We start from the raw sequence: 15645 nt of genomic DNA, 5'->3' as shown, positions 1-15645 counted from the left end.
TATACTGTTACCCTGGCAATACTAAAGTGCCTATAAGAACATCCCAATAGTCAAAGGTATATGGAATACAAATGGTATGGAGGGAAATAGTCCTATAAATACTATTAGCCACAGCCTAAAACCTCTTACCTGGGAATATTGAAGACTCGTGTTAAAAGGAACCACCAGCTTTCATATGTTCTCATGTTCTGAGCAAGGAACTTAAACATTAGATTTCTTACATGGCACATATTGCACTTTTACTTTCTTCTCCAACACTTTGTTTTTGCATTATTTAAACCAAATTGAACATGTTTCATTATTTATTTGAGGCTAAATTGATTTTTATTTATGTATTATATTAAGTTAAAATAAGTGTTCATTCAGTATTGTTGTAATTGTCATTATTACAAATAAAAAATAAATAAGAGGCCGATTTTTAGTCTATCCGATTTTTCTTTTGGGCCTCAATAATCAGTATTGACGTTGAATAATCATACTACGATAACAGATTTCCTATGGCGAAAAAAAGAACATATTAGACAAATCTCTGGTCCTATAAAATCCAATTTTATTTTAAAATGTGGGTGCTATAGCTTGCAATATAAACTAAGTCACATAATGCTATTTTTCTTACATTTAGTGTTGTCACGATACCAGAGTTTTTACTTTGATACTGATAACAGGTTTAGTATCACAATACTTGATACCATCACAAAAAAGGCTTATCATCCGAAGTCACAGAATGGCACTTGATCCAGACAGATGAACTCAGTTACTGATCTGTCCAATCGTTGGGCGTCTTGAGTCCAAGTAATTACATTTTGAGCATTTTTATGTCCATTTTTAGACAGCCATGTATGCATTAATTTAATCCATTATACAATCGATTTAGACTTTGTTTTGTAGTTAGGTTGTTTTACCAATGGTAAACGTGTATTTTAATAGTATCTATTTATAAACTGGGTAAATCAAGATGCAGCCTAGGTCTATTCACAATACAGGTGAATACATATCATTCAATAGGAGTGTGTGCATGCATTGAGTCAAGCTTATTTTAGCTGATTTCATGGGGCTCCAGATGACAAAAAATCCCTTCCATTTAGGACTTATTTTATTGGCAACTTCTAAGAGAACATAGCTTTATTATACTGATTTAACAACATTTGCATAGAAGAAGCAATTTATTTTATAAAAGTGTGTGCAGTCTTTTAAAGAAATGTATGACACCAATTGCGAGGCGGAATGTGGCTATGGAATCTAGTGGAAACCAGAGCGGAGGCAAAGGAAGACTAAGTCAATACATTTTTTGGGGGTGACAATCCGCTTTGAAATCAGCATGTTTTGCATATTATCACAAAATAAAGTATTAGGGTAGTGTATTCAGCCGTCAGCTAGCAAGTGAAGGTGACCTACTATTAAAGCAGGAAGCTACCAGTATCGTTTTGCATTGTAAAAGTGTTCCAACCTGTATAGACATTACGTTTTTTTCCCCCTGGATCATTTGAATCCTTTTCCAGTCCACTGTCTTATCTTCCCTGGGTCTGGAGCTCAACGTGACCGAGGCCTCCCATCTATAGACGGGCGGATCAGTCCAAACTGTGTTTAGTAAATAAGGGACTTTGACCTATCCCGGTCAACAAACTAAAGCTTCCCTGGCCGTTTGCCTAACTAGAGCAATAAAACCATGCTGTGTGCTCTGTCCACTATGACAGTGACAAACTCCTCCCCCCTCCCTGTCTATAGTTAGTTAATTATGATTCGCATCCTCCCCAAAATAACATTTCCCATCAGGCTACTGGGGAAAAGTGAATCTCTCCCCTCTGTGACAGAGGGAGGGAGGCACTGAGGCTTTTTATTGGGAAAGGTCAAGCAGACCTGAAATGCTCGGAAGCATTGACACAGTAGTCAGTGACGTCTGCCCAGTTTCTATAGCAGCCAGGTCAGATGTGAGCGGGAGAGTGGGGAATTATAGAATTGCGTGACTGGATTATGGGTTTGTCGTTCCTCCTGTCTTGGTCTCAGTGGCACTTGTTTGGTTTTGATGTCAGATTTCAACTTGCTCTTGGTGTGTTTTGTGTATGCTTGACTGGACAGAGTCCACTGAACTTGTAATGCAGCATTTGTGAAATATGACCCGGGCAAACAGAGGGGCCTGTTCCATTATTGTATCAAACTGAAGAAAGACACAAACAAAGTAAAAGTCTCCCTCTTGAATACTCACAGCCCCATGAATTGTCCACAGCTGAGAATCATTACTAAGGTTTTCCATTAAGGGGTTTGGCCCCAACTATGACTTTAAACTTGTAACTAGATTATGGATATTGGTGTGTTACTTTAACATAGGCTAATCTAAGTCACACCTAAAGGCCTATTGGGTGTGGATTGCAAAAGGAGTAGCCTAGCGTACACAATGTGGATTATCCATTCTTCAAGCTGCCTCTGTCTGTAAGCTTTGGCTCAGGTGGATTTAACCGTAACTCCTTAGCCGTCAGTCCATCTGTGTTCGTTTGTGACGTGGGGTTTGATGGAGGAAGAATGACTCGGAGGGTAGCAGCCAGCAGCAGAAGTGATGAAACCGAAGCCCATGAAATGGAAATTGGTCACGGCGACGAATCAGCAGCCGCCAAGTCAGAAGCTCACACAGCCGTGTCTTTCTCATCAGAGTGCTTATTCCCTGACAATCTGATGCTTAGCCGCTCCTCAACTCCTTGTGAGCCAGTTTGACAGCACAGATGGACAACCACAGACACAGCCTCGGAAGCATCAGAGAGCTCACAGTGAAGACGATGGGAGGTCATGCTGAATGTGATGTTTCTGAAAGCTCTGGGAGTACCCAGGTGATAATAGTAAACTATTTGTTGTGCGTTGACTCTGCCTCTGGTTGAGAAGGGTCCACAGGGGCCGTCACTGTGTGAAGCAGGTGGAATGACTGAGCCCAGCGTGTGCAGGACTGGGTTGGATGCAGCGCTGGACCCTTTTCTGACAGCAGCCAGTGGAGAGTAACTGTTACAGACATGCTCCTTTGCCTCAGGACTTTCAGGGCTCTAATAGTAGAGCTTTCAACACAACCCTCCACTACAGTCTCCTCTTTATCCCAATCAGTTGTGCTCTATCTGATAGTTAGTAATAACACTTACCCCCCTGTTTTTAATCCCGACCTTCAGCTCCACTCAACCCCTCCATCTATATCTTAACACCATCCAATTTTTTTGTTCTATTTGCTGTGATGTTTCACAAGTTCACATACACTTTAGGCTGGAGTCATTAACTTGTTTTTCAACCACTCCACACATTTCTTGTTAACAAATTATAGTTTTGGCAAGCCGGTTAAGACACAAATTCTGTCCAAGACAAGTAATTTTCCAACAATTGTTTACTGTCAGATTATTTCCCTTTATAATTCACTGTATCACAATTCCAGTGGGTCAGAAGTTTACATATACTAACTTGACTGTGCCTTTAAACAGCTTGGAACATTCCAGAAAATGTCATGGCTTTAGAAGCTTCTCATAGGCTAATTGACATAATTTGAGTCAATTGGAGGTGTACCTGTGGATGTATTTCAAGGCCTACCTTCAAACTCAGTGCCTCTTTGCTTGACATCATGGGAAAATCAAAAGAAATCAGCCAAGCCTCAGAAAGAAAAAAAAAAAGTAGACCACCAGTCTGGTTCATCCTTGGGAGCAATTTCCTGAACGCCTGAAGGTACCACATTCATCTGTACAAACAATAGTACGCAAGGTTTGCTACTGCATATGGGGACAAAGATCGTACTTTTTTGAGAAAAGTCCTCTGGTTTGAAACAAATAGAACTGTTTTTGGCCAAAATGACCATCGTTATATTTGGAGGAAAAAGGGGGAAGCTTGCAAGCCGAAGAACACCATCCCAACCGTGAAGCACGGGGGTGGCAGCATCATGTTGTGGCGGTGCTTTGCTGCAGGAGGGACTGGTGCACTTCACAAAATAGATGGCGTCATGAGGATTGAAAATGTGGATATATTGAAGCAACATCTCAAGACATCAGTCAGGAAGTTAAAGCTTGGTCTCAAATGGGTCTTCCAAATGGACAATGACCCCAAGCATACTTCCAAAGTTGTGGCAAAATGGCTTAAGAACAACAAAGTCAAGGAATTTGAGTGGCCATCACAAAGCCCTGACCTGCCCACAAATTATCCATAGGATTGAGAACTGAAAAAACGTGTGCGAGCAAGGAGGCCTACAAACCTGACTTAGTTACACCAGCTCTGTCAGGAGGAATGGACCAAAATTCACTCAACTTATTGTGGGAAGCTTGTGGAAGGCTACCCAACACGTTTGACCCAAGTTTAACAATTTAAAGGCAATGCTAGCAAATACTAATTGAGTGTATGTAAACTTCTGACCCACTGGCAATGTGATGAAAGACATAAAAGCTTAAATAAATCCTTCTCTACTATTATTCTGACATTTCACATTCTTAAAATAAAGTGGTGATCCTAACTGACCTAAAACAGGGAATTTTACAAGGATTAAATGTCAGGAATTGTGAAACTGAGTTTAAATGCATTTGGCTAAGGTGTATGTAAACTTACGACTTCAACTGTACGTTCTTAACCTTTCTATTCTCATAGTTTCAACACATTGTAACTTAAACATTTTGGACAAAATTATTATATTGTAGTTCAACTATGACTTTTCAAATCACCCAGTAGTAAAATCGGCAGTGTTAGCTCCAGGTAAATGTTGCGCATCAACCATTCCTGGACCTGCGACCAAAAACAAGCTTCATATGTGCAGTACCAAAACAAATGATCTGATTCGGTCTCTTCGCAGCAAAATCTGCAGAACTGTTATGGTTGTATCCTATATTTATAGAGTGAGATATTTTATATAGAGGGAGAGATTTATATAGTTATACACAATTCCTGCAACCAATAGAATGTTATAATTTAACAATTCTAAGTTTTGAATCCAGCTTTGTTTTGTGTATCAGTACATGAAAGATCTCTTCCAAACTATTTTGGAATCTGTGGCACAGCTGTCAATGTGTTGGTCCTTAAATTAAACTGGTATACTTTAACATTTTTATATTTTATTCATCACAATTTGCTTTATCCAATTTTGGTCTTTAATGCATGGCCAACAGACAAGTTCCTTACTTTTCCCCCTTCCACTTGCCTCTACCATTTTTGCAGTAATGCTACAATTAGTTGGTTGTAATTTTGGGTAGAGCTGACGTTTCCATTGCCCTAACAAGGGGCATAGGTGGTTGCCCTGTCAGGTGGTTATGGGTGTGGTTGGTGCTGTTTTAAATCGGTCTGGATTTAGCAGCGAAGAGAAATGTTGCTAATTTCCTGCAAATCTATTAATTGTTTTCTCATTGTCTATGGGGTTTTCTAGTTCTCAAAGATTATATTCTTAAACAAATATATAGGTAAATTAGCTTTTCTACATACTTTCTGTCAAAATGACTAAATCCAATCGCAAAGCTTTTCTCCATCCCGGAAATGTTTTTTTCTGTGTGGTGGCAATAGCAGTGGTGGTGCGCATAAATGTATCTAAGTGGAAACACTGATTTTGTTTTGTGTGTGTATTGTGTTTTTCATGATGTCTTCTCTGGAACCGACAAGCAAACATGTTCACTAGCATTTTCTCACGGAGTCTGTTGCCCCAACTCGGACTACTAGATAACTAGTAATCCCAGAGGGGATTGTCTGCTTGCATAGTAGTGTCTTCATAATGGAGATCAGCTTTGTTTGTGTGGGGCTGTACTAAGATGAACTTGTGGCCATTTTCTATTTGCACATTGCTATTTGTATGTTCACACTACAAGCAGGCAAAGTTGACTGGCAGGGCTTTTAAAATAGGAATGAGCAACTGACAAAAAGTCCTTCTGTAGGTTACCTTCTCATTCTTCCCTGATCCAGCCTATATTCCACTATGCTTACAGTATGCCTAATTCTGTACTTTGGTGTTTTTGAGCAGCATCCCTCCTACATTCCTTTAGTCTGCTGAAGTGTGGGGGCCTACCTGAACTCATGTTTATAATACTATCTTGTCTCCTGAAACAGGAATCTGCCAAGGTTTCTGACCTGAACCCCAATGCGAAAGCATGGGCCAATCACATGCTTAACCTGGACACCACCACTGGGACTGCAGATCCACCTGCTCTCCAGCCATGGAAGGACGGCTGCGTTAGCAGCTCCGCTAACCCTGGGCCAGAAGGTCAGCAATTTTAAGGGCCGGATAAGAATAGTCCTTATGTTACCGTGTCCCTGTCTGAGTCTCAAATGGCACCCTATTCCCTACAAAGTGCACTACTTTTTTTTACCAAAAACAGTGCAATATGTAGGGAATAGGGTGCCATTTGGGACACACTCCATGTCGTCACGGCACATGCAGTCAGGGGTGAATCATTTGTCAATTTAGAGGGAGAGCTATGAATATTACCAAGCTATCCTTTAATCTAACTCATGAGCATAATCACTTATTTTAATGTGCAGAAGTTAAGATTAGCCAAGTTTAGCTGCCGTGGCAGTTAACAAGGGAATGGTGGAGACATGGAAATGATCAATTAGTTTTATTCTGATTTGACACAGCTTTTCATTTATTTAATTTAACCAGGTAGGCCAGTTGAAAACAAGTTCTCATTTACAGCTGCGACCTGGCCAAGATAAAGCAAAGCAGTGCAACAAAAACAACACTGAGTTACACAAACAAACGAACAGTCAATAACACAATATAAAAATCTATGTACAGTGTGTGCAAATGTAGGGCGGTAGGGCAATAAATAGGCCATAGAGGTGAAATAATTACAATTTAGCATTAACACTGGAGTGATGTGCAAGCAGAAATACTGGGGTGCAAAATAGAGGATAAGTAACAATATGGGGATGAGGTAGTTGGGTGTGCTATTTACAGATTGGCTGTGTACAGGTACAGTGATAGGTAAGCTGCTCTGACAGCTGATGCTTAACTTGTTATGGCTGCAATCCCGCTAACGGGATCGGTATGACAACTACCAGTGAAAATAGAGGGCGACAAATTCAAACCACAGAAATTTCATAATTACAATTCCTAAAACATGCATGTGTCTTATATCATTTTAAAGCTATTCTTGTTGTTGATCCCATCAAAGTGTCCGATTTCAAATAGGCTTTTCAGCGAAAGCACTACAAACGATTGTTATTTCTCCACCAAACCACAATAAGCACAGCCATTTTCCAGCGGAATATAGCATTCACAAAAAGCAGAAATAGAGAAAATGAATCCCTGACCTTGAATTATCTTCATCAGATGGCACTCATAGGACATAGGACATAATGTTACACAATACATGCATGTTTTGTTTGATAAAGTTCATATTTCTATAAAAAAATCTGAGTTTACATTGGCGTATTAGATTCACTTGTTCCAAAAACATTAAGTGATTTTGCATAGCCACATCGTTTCACCAGAAATACTCATCATAAATGTAGATGATAATACAAATTATACACATGGAATTATAGATATACCTCTCCTTAATGCAACCGCTGTGTCAGATTTCAAAAAAAGTTTACGGAAAAAGCAACCCATGCAATAATCTGAGACGGAGCTCAGAACAGTAGCCAAATTAGCCGCCATGTTGGAGTCAACAGAAACCAGAAAATGCATGATAAATGTTTCCTTACCTTTGAACTTCATCAGAATGCAGTCCTAGGAATCCCAGGTCCACAATAAATGCTTGATTTGTTCGAAAATGTCCGTTATTTATGTCCAATTAGCTACTTTGGTTAGCTCGTTTGGTAAACAATCACAAAGTCACACAGCGCGTCAACTATAATGTGACAATGTCCAAAAGTTCCGTAACAGTCAGTAGAAACATGTCAAACGATGTACTGAATACATTTTTAGAATGTTGTTTACATACATCTTGAATAATGTTCCAACCGGAGAATTAGAATGACTTCAGATGACCGGTGGAATGCAGGTCCTTCCCCTGTGAACGCGCATTGTGAAAGCATGGTCAACTCGTGGCAGTGGTGACTATTTCCTGTCTCATTCGACGCACCTTCATATTAGTCATCAGACAAATTGCTATTGACTGTTGACATCTAGTGGAAGGCTTAGGAAGTGAAAACTCATCCATATCTCGCTGTAATTTCAATGAGAGCTTGGTTGAAAATCTGCCTCCCCCAGAAAAAATCCAATCAGGAAGTGGAATTTCTCAGGTTTTTGCCTGCAATATGAGTTATGTTATACCCACAGACATAATTCAAACAGTTTTAGAAACTTCAGTGTTTTCTATCCAATACTAATAATAATATGCAAATACAGTGGGGCAAAAAAGTATTTAGTCAGCCACCAATTGTGCAAGTTCTCCCACTTAAAAAGATGGGGCCTGTAATTTATCATAGGTTCACTTCAACTATGACAGACAAAATTTGAAAATAAATCTAGAAAATCACATTGTAGGATTTTTAATGAATTTATTTGCAAATTATGGTGGAAAATAAATATTTGGTCACCTACAAACAAGCAAGATTTCTGGCTCTCACAGACCTGTAACTTCTTCTTTAAGAGGCTCCTCTGTCCTCCACTCGTTACCTGTATTAATGGCACCTGTTTGAACTTGTTATCAGTATAAAAGACACCTGCCCACAACCTCAAACAGTCACACTCCAAACTCCACTATGGCCAAGACCAAAGAGCTGTCAAAGGACACCAGAAACTAAATTGTAGACCTGCACCAGGCTGGGAAGACTGAATCTGCAATAGGTAAGCAGCTTGGTTTGAAGAAATCAACTGTGGGAGCAATTATTAGGAAATGGAAGACATAGAAGACCATGGATAATCTCCCTCGATCTGGGGCTCCAGGCAAGATCTCACCCCGTGGGGTCAAAATGATCACAAGATTGGTGAGCAAAAATCCCAGAACCACACGGGGGGTCCTAGTGAATGACCTGCAGAGAGCTGGGACCAAAGTAACAAAGCCTACCATCAGTAACGCACTACGCCGCCAGGGACTCAAATCCTGCAGTGCCAGACGTGTCCCCCTGCTTAAGCCATCACATGTCCAGGCCCGTCTGAAGTTTGCTAGAGAGCATTTGGATGATCCAGAAGAAGATTGGGAGAATGTCAAATGGTCAGATGAAACCAAAATATATATTTTTGGTAAAAACTCAACTCGTTGTGTTTGGAGGACAAAGAATGCTGAGTTGCATCCAAAGAACACCATACCTACTGTGAAGCATGGTGAAAACATCATGCTTTGGGGCTGTTTTTCTGCAAAGGGACCAGGACGACTGATCCGTGTAAAGGAAAGAATGAATGGGGCCATGTATCGTGAGATTTTGAGTGAAAACCTTCCATCAGCAAGGGCATTGAAGATGAAACGTGGCTGGGTCTTTCAGCATGACGATGATCCCAAACACACCGCCCGGGCAACGAAGGAGTGGCTTCTTAAGAAGCATTTCAAGGTCCTGGAGTGGCCTAGCCAGTCTCCAGATCTCAACCCCATAGAAAATCTTTGGAGGGAGTTGAAAGTCCGTGTTGCCCAGCAACAGCCCCAAAACATCACTGCTCTAGAGGAGATCTGCATGGAGGAATGGGCCAAAATACCAGCAACAGTGTGTGAAAACCTTGTGAAGACTTACAGAAAACGTTTGACCTCTGTCATTGCCAACAAAGGGTATATAAAGTATTGAGAAACTTTTGTTATTGACCAAATACTTATTTTCCATCATAATTTGCGAATAAATTTATTACAAATCCTACAATGTGATTTTCTGGGGTTTTTTTCTTCTAATTTTCGTCTGTCATAGTTGAAGTGTACCTATGATGAAAATTACAGGCCTCATCTTTTTTAAGTGGGAGAACTTGCACAATTGGTGGCTGACTAAATATTTTTTTTGCCCAACTGTACACACACACACACACACACAGAGACACAGAAAAGAGTCGGCCTAAGAATTGAACCCTGTGGCACCCGCATCGACTGAGAGGTCTGGACAACAAGCCCTCCGATTTGACACACTGAACTCTGTCAGGGAAGTAATTGGTGGACCAGCGGAGGCAGTCATTAGAGAAACCAAGGCTGCTGAGTCTGCCGATAAGAATACAGTGATTGACAGTCAAGCCTTGGCCAGGTCGATGAAGACTGCTGCACAGTGCTGTCTTTTATCGATGGTGGTTATGATATCGTTTAGGACCTTGTTTGTGGCTGAGGTGCACCCATGACCAGCTCGGAAACCAGATTGCATAGTGGAGAAGGTACGGTGGGATTCGGAATGGTCTGTGATCTGTTTGTTAACTTGGCTTTTGAAGACCTTAGAAAGGCAGGGTAGGATGGATATAGTCTGTAGCAGTTTGTGTCTAGAGTGTCTTCCCCTTTGAAGAGGGGGATGACCGGGGCAGCGTTCCAATCTTTAGGGATCTTGGACGATACGAAAGAGAGGTTGAACAGGCTAGTAATAGGGGTTGCAACAATTCCGGCGGATAATTTTAGAACGAGAGGATCCAGATTTTCTAACCAGGCTGATTTGTAGGGATCCAGATTTTGCACCTCTTTCAGAACATCAGCTGTCTGGATTTGGGTGAAGGAGAAGTGGGGGGCTTGGGCAAGTTGCTGCAGGGGGTGCTGAGATGTTGGTAGGGGTAGCCAGGTGGAAAGCATGGCCAGCCGTAGAGAAATGCTTATTGACATTATTGTAGATTTATTGGTGGTGAGTTTCCTATGCTCAGTGCAGTGGGCAGCTGGGAGGAGGTGCTCTTATTCTCCATGGACTTTAGTGTCCCAAAACCTTTTGGAATTAGTGCTACAGGATGCAAATTTCTGTTTGAAAAAGCTAACCTTAGCTTTCCTAACGGAGTATTTTGGTACCTGACTTCCCTGAAAAGTTGCATATCGTGGGGGCTTTTCGATGCTAATGCAGAATGCCACAGGATGTTTTTGTGGTGGTAAAGGGCAGTCAAGTCTGGGGTGAAGCAGTGAATAAAACAAACTTAGGGAGGAGGCTTCTAATGTTAACATGTTAACATGCATGAAACCAAGGCTTTTACGGTTACAGAAGTAGACAAATGAGAGCGCCTGGGTTATGGGAGTGGTGCTGGGGGATGCAGGGCCTGGGTTATCCTACTCCGTTGATATAGAGGTTAAGGGTACGGCTAAAGGCTATACGAACTGGGCGTCTAGTGCGTTTGGAACAGAGTAAAAGGAGCATATTTCTGGGCGTGGAAGAATAGATTCAAGGCATAATGTACTGACAAGGGTATGGTAGGATGTAAAGACAGTGGAGGTAAACCTAGGCATTGAGTGATGATGAGAGAGGTTTTGTCTCTAGAGGCACCATTTAAGCCAGGTGAGGTCACTGCAGGTGTGGAGTGTGGGACAAAAGGGCTAGCTAAGGCATATTGAGCAGGGATGGTGGCTCTACAGTGAAATAAGACAATCACTAACCAAAACAGCAATAGACAACAGCAGTAGACACACATGCCTCTCCCATATTGACATTAGGGAGAGGCATGTGTAGCTGAGTGATCATGGGGTCCAGTGAGTAGCTAGGCGAGCTGGAGACAGGGTGATTCAGACCGCTAACGGGCCAGGGATAGCAGATGGGCCTCCGGGGGACTTGGCAACGAAAGAGCTTGTTGAAACCCCCTCGGACGGTTACGTCTGCAGACCGGTCGTGGTGGATCGGCGGGGCTCCGTGTCGGCAGTAAAAGGTCCAGGCCAATTGGCAAAAGAGGTATTGTAGCCCAATAATTGGCTCATAGACCTCTTCGGCTAGCTGGGAGATGGGCCTAGCTCGAGGCTAGCTCCAGGCACACTGGTGCTTGCTTCGGGACAGAGACGTTAGCCAGGTGTAGCCACGTGGATAGCAGCTAGCTAGCTGTGATGATCCGGTGTAAAGGTTCAGAGCTTCCGGTAGGAATCCAGAGATTTGGTATAGAAAAAGCAGTTCGATATGCTCTTGGTTGATAGCACGCTGTGCAGACACCTACAGCTCGTAATGTTATTTTTAGGGATTGCACTTTAGGAGATCTTATATTAACAGTAATCATATTTTTATGGTATCCATTTTTACATCTAAATATTGACCATGTCTAGATCAACTGATTACTACTGCATAACGTGTATTGTTTCTCCAAGTTTAGCCATCACAGTAGCTCCTAGCTAATGTTAACCACGTGGTTGGTTGTCTCCGTGTTACTCTTTCCAGGCTGTGAAGCCAGCAAAGACAAAGTGTTTGAAGGGACCCTACTAGATGACCCAGATGAGCCGCCGGCGGTGATACTGGCAGAGCCAGCTCCCATGGCTGCCACCGTCACCCTGGAGTGCTCCGACCATGCTGCATACCCAGAGTCTGGCCAGGAGGAAACTCACACAGGTGGGATCTTCATCCACTGGAGACAATTCATTTGAGTTGAGCAAAGCGTCTGAAAGTGATGCACAATTATAGAAATAAGTAGATGCACTGATCTCCCTGCATGCTTATAGACCAAAAAAAGCTGCAGATGAGGAGCTGCGTGGGTAGGAGTGTCTGTTTCCTCAACTAGCAGAGGGACGGATAGACAAGTTTGCGCTCTGTCAGAATGTGCATCTCCAGTTCATATTTTTTCCTTACCCTCGCCCTATTTGCTAGATATTATGCACATTGATAGCTTGTTAGCTAGCAAACATCCTTGCCCTTTGATTTATCATAGTATTAGGCTAACAAGAGGCAGCAGCAATCTAAATGATCCGACCATAACCTGCGAGGAGAAGTGATTGGATGAAATTATGTAACGAATTGAGTAGACGAGAAATACAGCTTTGCTCTATCCAATCAGAGCAGCAGGGTCAACATACAGCCCTTCTCTTTACAGACATGAAAACTAGCCAGTTGAGTTATTTAGACCAGTGTTTCCCAACCCTGGTCCTCGAGTACCCCCAACAGTACACATTGTAACACTGGACAAGCCACCTGATTCAAGTGGTCAACTAATCATCAATCCCTCAATGAACTGAATGAGGTCTTTGCCCAGGGCTACAACAGAAATGTGTTCTGTTGGGAGTACTGGTGGACCAGGGTTGGGAAACACTGATTTAGACCACGTAGCTCCACGGGCACCTGAAAATTACTTTTTCAGATTGTGGATAAAAAAATACTCTGATCATAATCGTATCAGGACAATTGCCTATATCCGTTATGATAGTTTTTTTGTCTGAATACTAGGCACACCCCACATACAAATGGTATTCAGAATTCACTGCAACATTATTTTTAGAATATTAGAGATGTACGTTATGCATCAATGATTTTGTTTTGACTTTGTGGAGTTTCCTGTAGAACAGGTATTTTATAATAATAGCCTACACGGTACTGCATGTAATGAAATGAATGGTCGCATGTCACAATAGTGCACTACATAGGGATTAAGCTGCCATTTGGGACTTGGCCATTGAGTTGAATGAAATGAATAGTCTCATGTCATGAAAGTGACTGAGTATTGGGTTGTCTATTCCCCCTGTGTGATGAGCAGGCAGTGAGACTCAGCAGGAGATCCCTCAAGAGGACCTCCGGGAACACCTGAAGAAGACCCTGGAGTTCTGTCTTTCCCGGTGAGTAACAGCCATACTACACACTGGCTATGTCACAAATTACTTACTTATTCCCTGTATAGTGCACTACTTTTGACCAGATCCAATAGTGCTCTGGTCAATGGGCCCTGGGTGAAAGTAGTGCACTTTATACAGGGGGTTAAAGGTCTGATGCTGCAGTGGATTGCCATCAAATGGATTCTTTTTTTCTCCCCAATGTTGAAAAGGACTGGAATTGGTCAAACTCACAGTTGAATAGAAAATTATCCTCTTTCCCTAAAAGCATGAAGTTCATGACTTTTTTTTACATGAAAGGGGAGGTTAACTTGGCCCCAGAGAATCGATCTGTCAGTGTCAGTCAATGGATTTTGTCTTGTTGCTTTAACCCTTGTGTATAGGAAATATGTTGCCATTTGGTACACAAGCATTGTCTACTACAATACAGCCAATAATGCAGCAACCATATAAAACTACAGTCGAGCAGCACAGATGCACAGCTCTGCCATTACAAAACACCAAACCCGCCAGACAGAATTGACTCTTAGGGGAGGTAGCTAGGGGATTCATTTACACCACAACTGTTATGCTAGTTATGCTCTTCCCCAAAATTGTCGATCCCAGGTTGTAGTTTTAATTATTAAAAAAAAAAATGTTCTCCCCAATTTCATGATATCCGATTTGGTAGTTAGTCTTGTCTAATCGCTGCAACTCCCATACGGACTGGCGAGACAAAGGTTGAGAGCCGTACATCCTCCGAAACCCAACCAAGCTGCACTGCTTCTTGACACAATGCCCACTTAACCCGGAAGCCAGCTGCACCAATTTGTCGGAGGAAAAAGCTGTACATCTGGCAACCGTGTCAGCGTGCATTGCACCTGGTGGACTCGGGAGAGGCGGCTCCACAGGAGTCGCTAGAGCGCGATTGGACAAGAACATCCACGCCGGCTAAACCCTCCCCTAACTTGGACGACGCTGGGCCAGCTGTGTGCCGCCCCATGGGTCTCCTGGTCGTGGCCGGCTGCGACAGAGCCTGGCCACGGACCAGCATCTGTAGTGGCACAGCTAGCACTGTGATGCAGGGCCTTAGGCCATTGAGACACTCGGGAGGCCGGGCTGTAGATTTTGTTGATGGTGAATAAGTGCTGCCCATGCTAGAATGCAGCCAGTAAAATGTGTTGCTATGATGATGCACAGCGGTCGCATTCTCATTAGTTCTATCTCTGCCCTTTGTGGAAGGCGTGCTCTAAATGAACGCTTCATTTCATGCTGTCAAAAATACACTTGTGGCTGCTGTAGGGAGGAGTGACTTAGGCTACAGGGAGGGACTCAACTTTTTTGTCTTTTCTCTCAGAGAGAATCTGTCCAGCGACATGTATCTTATCTCTCAGATGGATAGTGACCAATATGTACCAATCGTGACGGTAGCTAATCTGGACCACGTCAAGAAACTCAGCACGGATGTGGAGTTGATCGTCGATATCCTACGATGTAAGTGACACTCTTAAAATGTTTTTTATTTATTTTTTATTTTTGTATTTTTAACAAGACTATTAAACGTTTACTTATAGCATTTTTTTTTGTTGATACTAAAGAGACATGGTTTCGATTTTAAATTCACTGGACTTGTATATTTCCCTGCCTCCATAGCTCTGCCGTTGGTCCAGGTGGATGAGAAAGGGGAGAAGGTGAGACCCAACCAGAACCGCTGCATCGTCATCCTCAGAGAGGTCCCTGAGAGCACTCCCATAGAGGTACGTTCACTGGCTAGCTTCTGGCCACGGTCCTTAGGGTTCTGTTCAAAAGTAGTGTGCTAAATGGGGAATAGGGTGTCGTTTGGGACAAAGATTCAGTCTGGACCATCTACTAAAGAAACCATGCATTTAGAATGATTTTATTTTAAACAATGCAATATGCTGACTACAAATGGTCAGTGGGTGTTGTGGTCAGTGGGTGTTGTGGTCAGTGGGTGTTGTGGTCAGTGGGTGTTGTGGTCAGTGGGTGTTGTGGTCAGTGGGTGTTGTGGTCAGTGGGTGTTGTGGTCAGTGGGTGTTGTGGTCAGTGGGTGTTGTGGTCAGTGGGTGCGCTCACCCTGAGACGCCGGCAAGGCAAACCCCCGGCC

The 15645-nt window shown here is 42.5% G+C and overlaps 1 protein-coding gene across 4 annotated transcripts in view; it reads left to right on the top strand.

Annotated features, from left to right (window-relative positions):
* The window catches only part of LOC110508773 (la-related protein 4B), a 39368-nt gene that overhangs the window by 10450 nt on the left and 13273 nt on the right, over window positions 1-15645 (top strand). For all 4 annotated transcript variants that reach the window (XM_021589579.3, XM_090224821.1, XM_090224820.1 and 1 more), the window contains exons 3-7: window positions 6034-6187; window positions 12166-12333; window positions 13469-13547; window positions 14878-15014; window positions 15174-15277. In XM_021589579.3, the coding sequence (XP_021445254.3) occupies window positions 6034-6187; window positions 12166-12333; window positions 13469-13547; window positions 14878-15014; window positions 15174-15277 (642 nt within the window). The remainder of the gene's footprint in view (window positions 1-6033; window positions 6188-12165; window positions 12334-13468; window positions 13548-14877; window positions 15015-15173; window positions 15278-15645) is intronic.

Source organism: Oncorhynchus mykiss, chromosome 28 (genome assembly GCF_057628025.1).
Source record: "Oncorhynchus mykiss isolate SJ-2025 chromosome 28, ASM5762802v1, whole genome shotgun sequence".
In the NCBI taxonomy this organism is placed as follows: Eukaryota; Metazoa; Chordata; class Actinopteri; order Salmoniformes; family Salmonidae; genus Oncorhynchus; species Oncorhynchus mykiss.
This window is presented reverse-complemented; position numbering and strand designations above follow the sequence as displayed.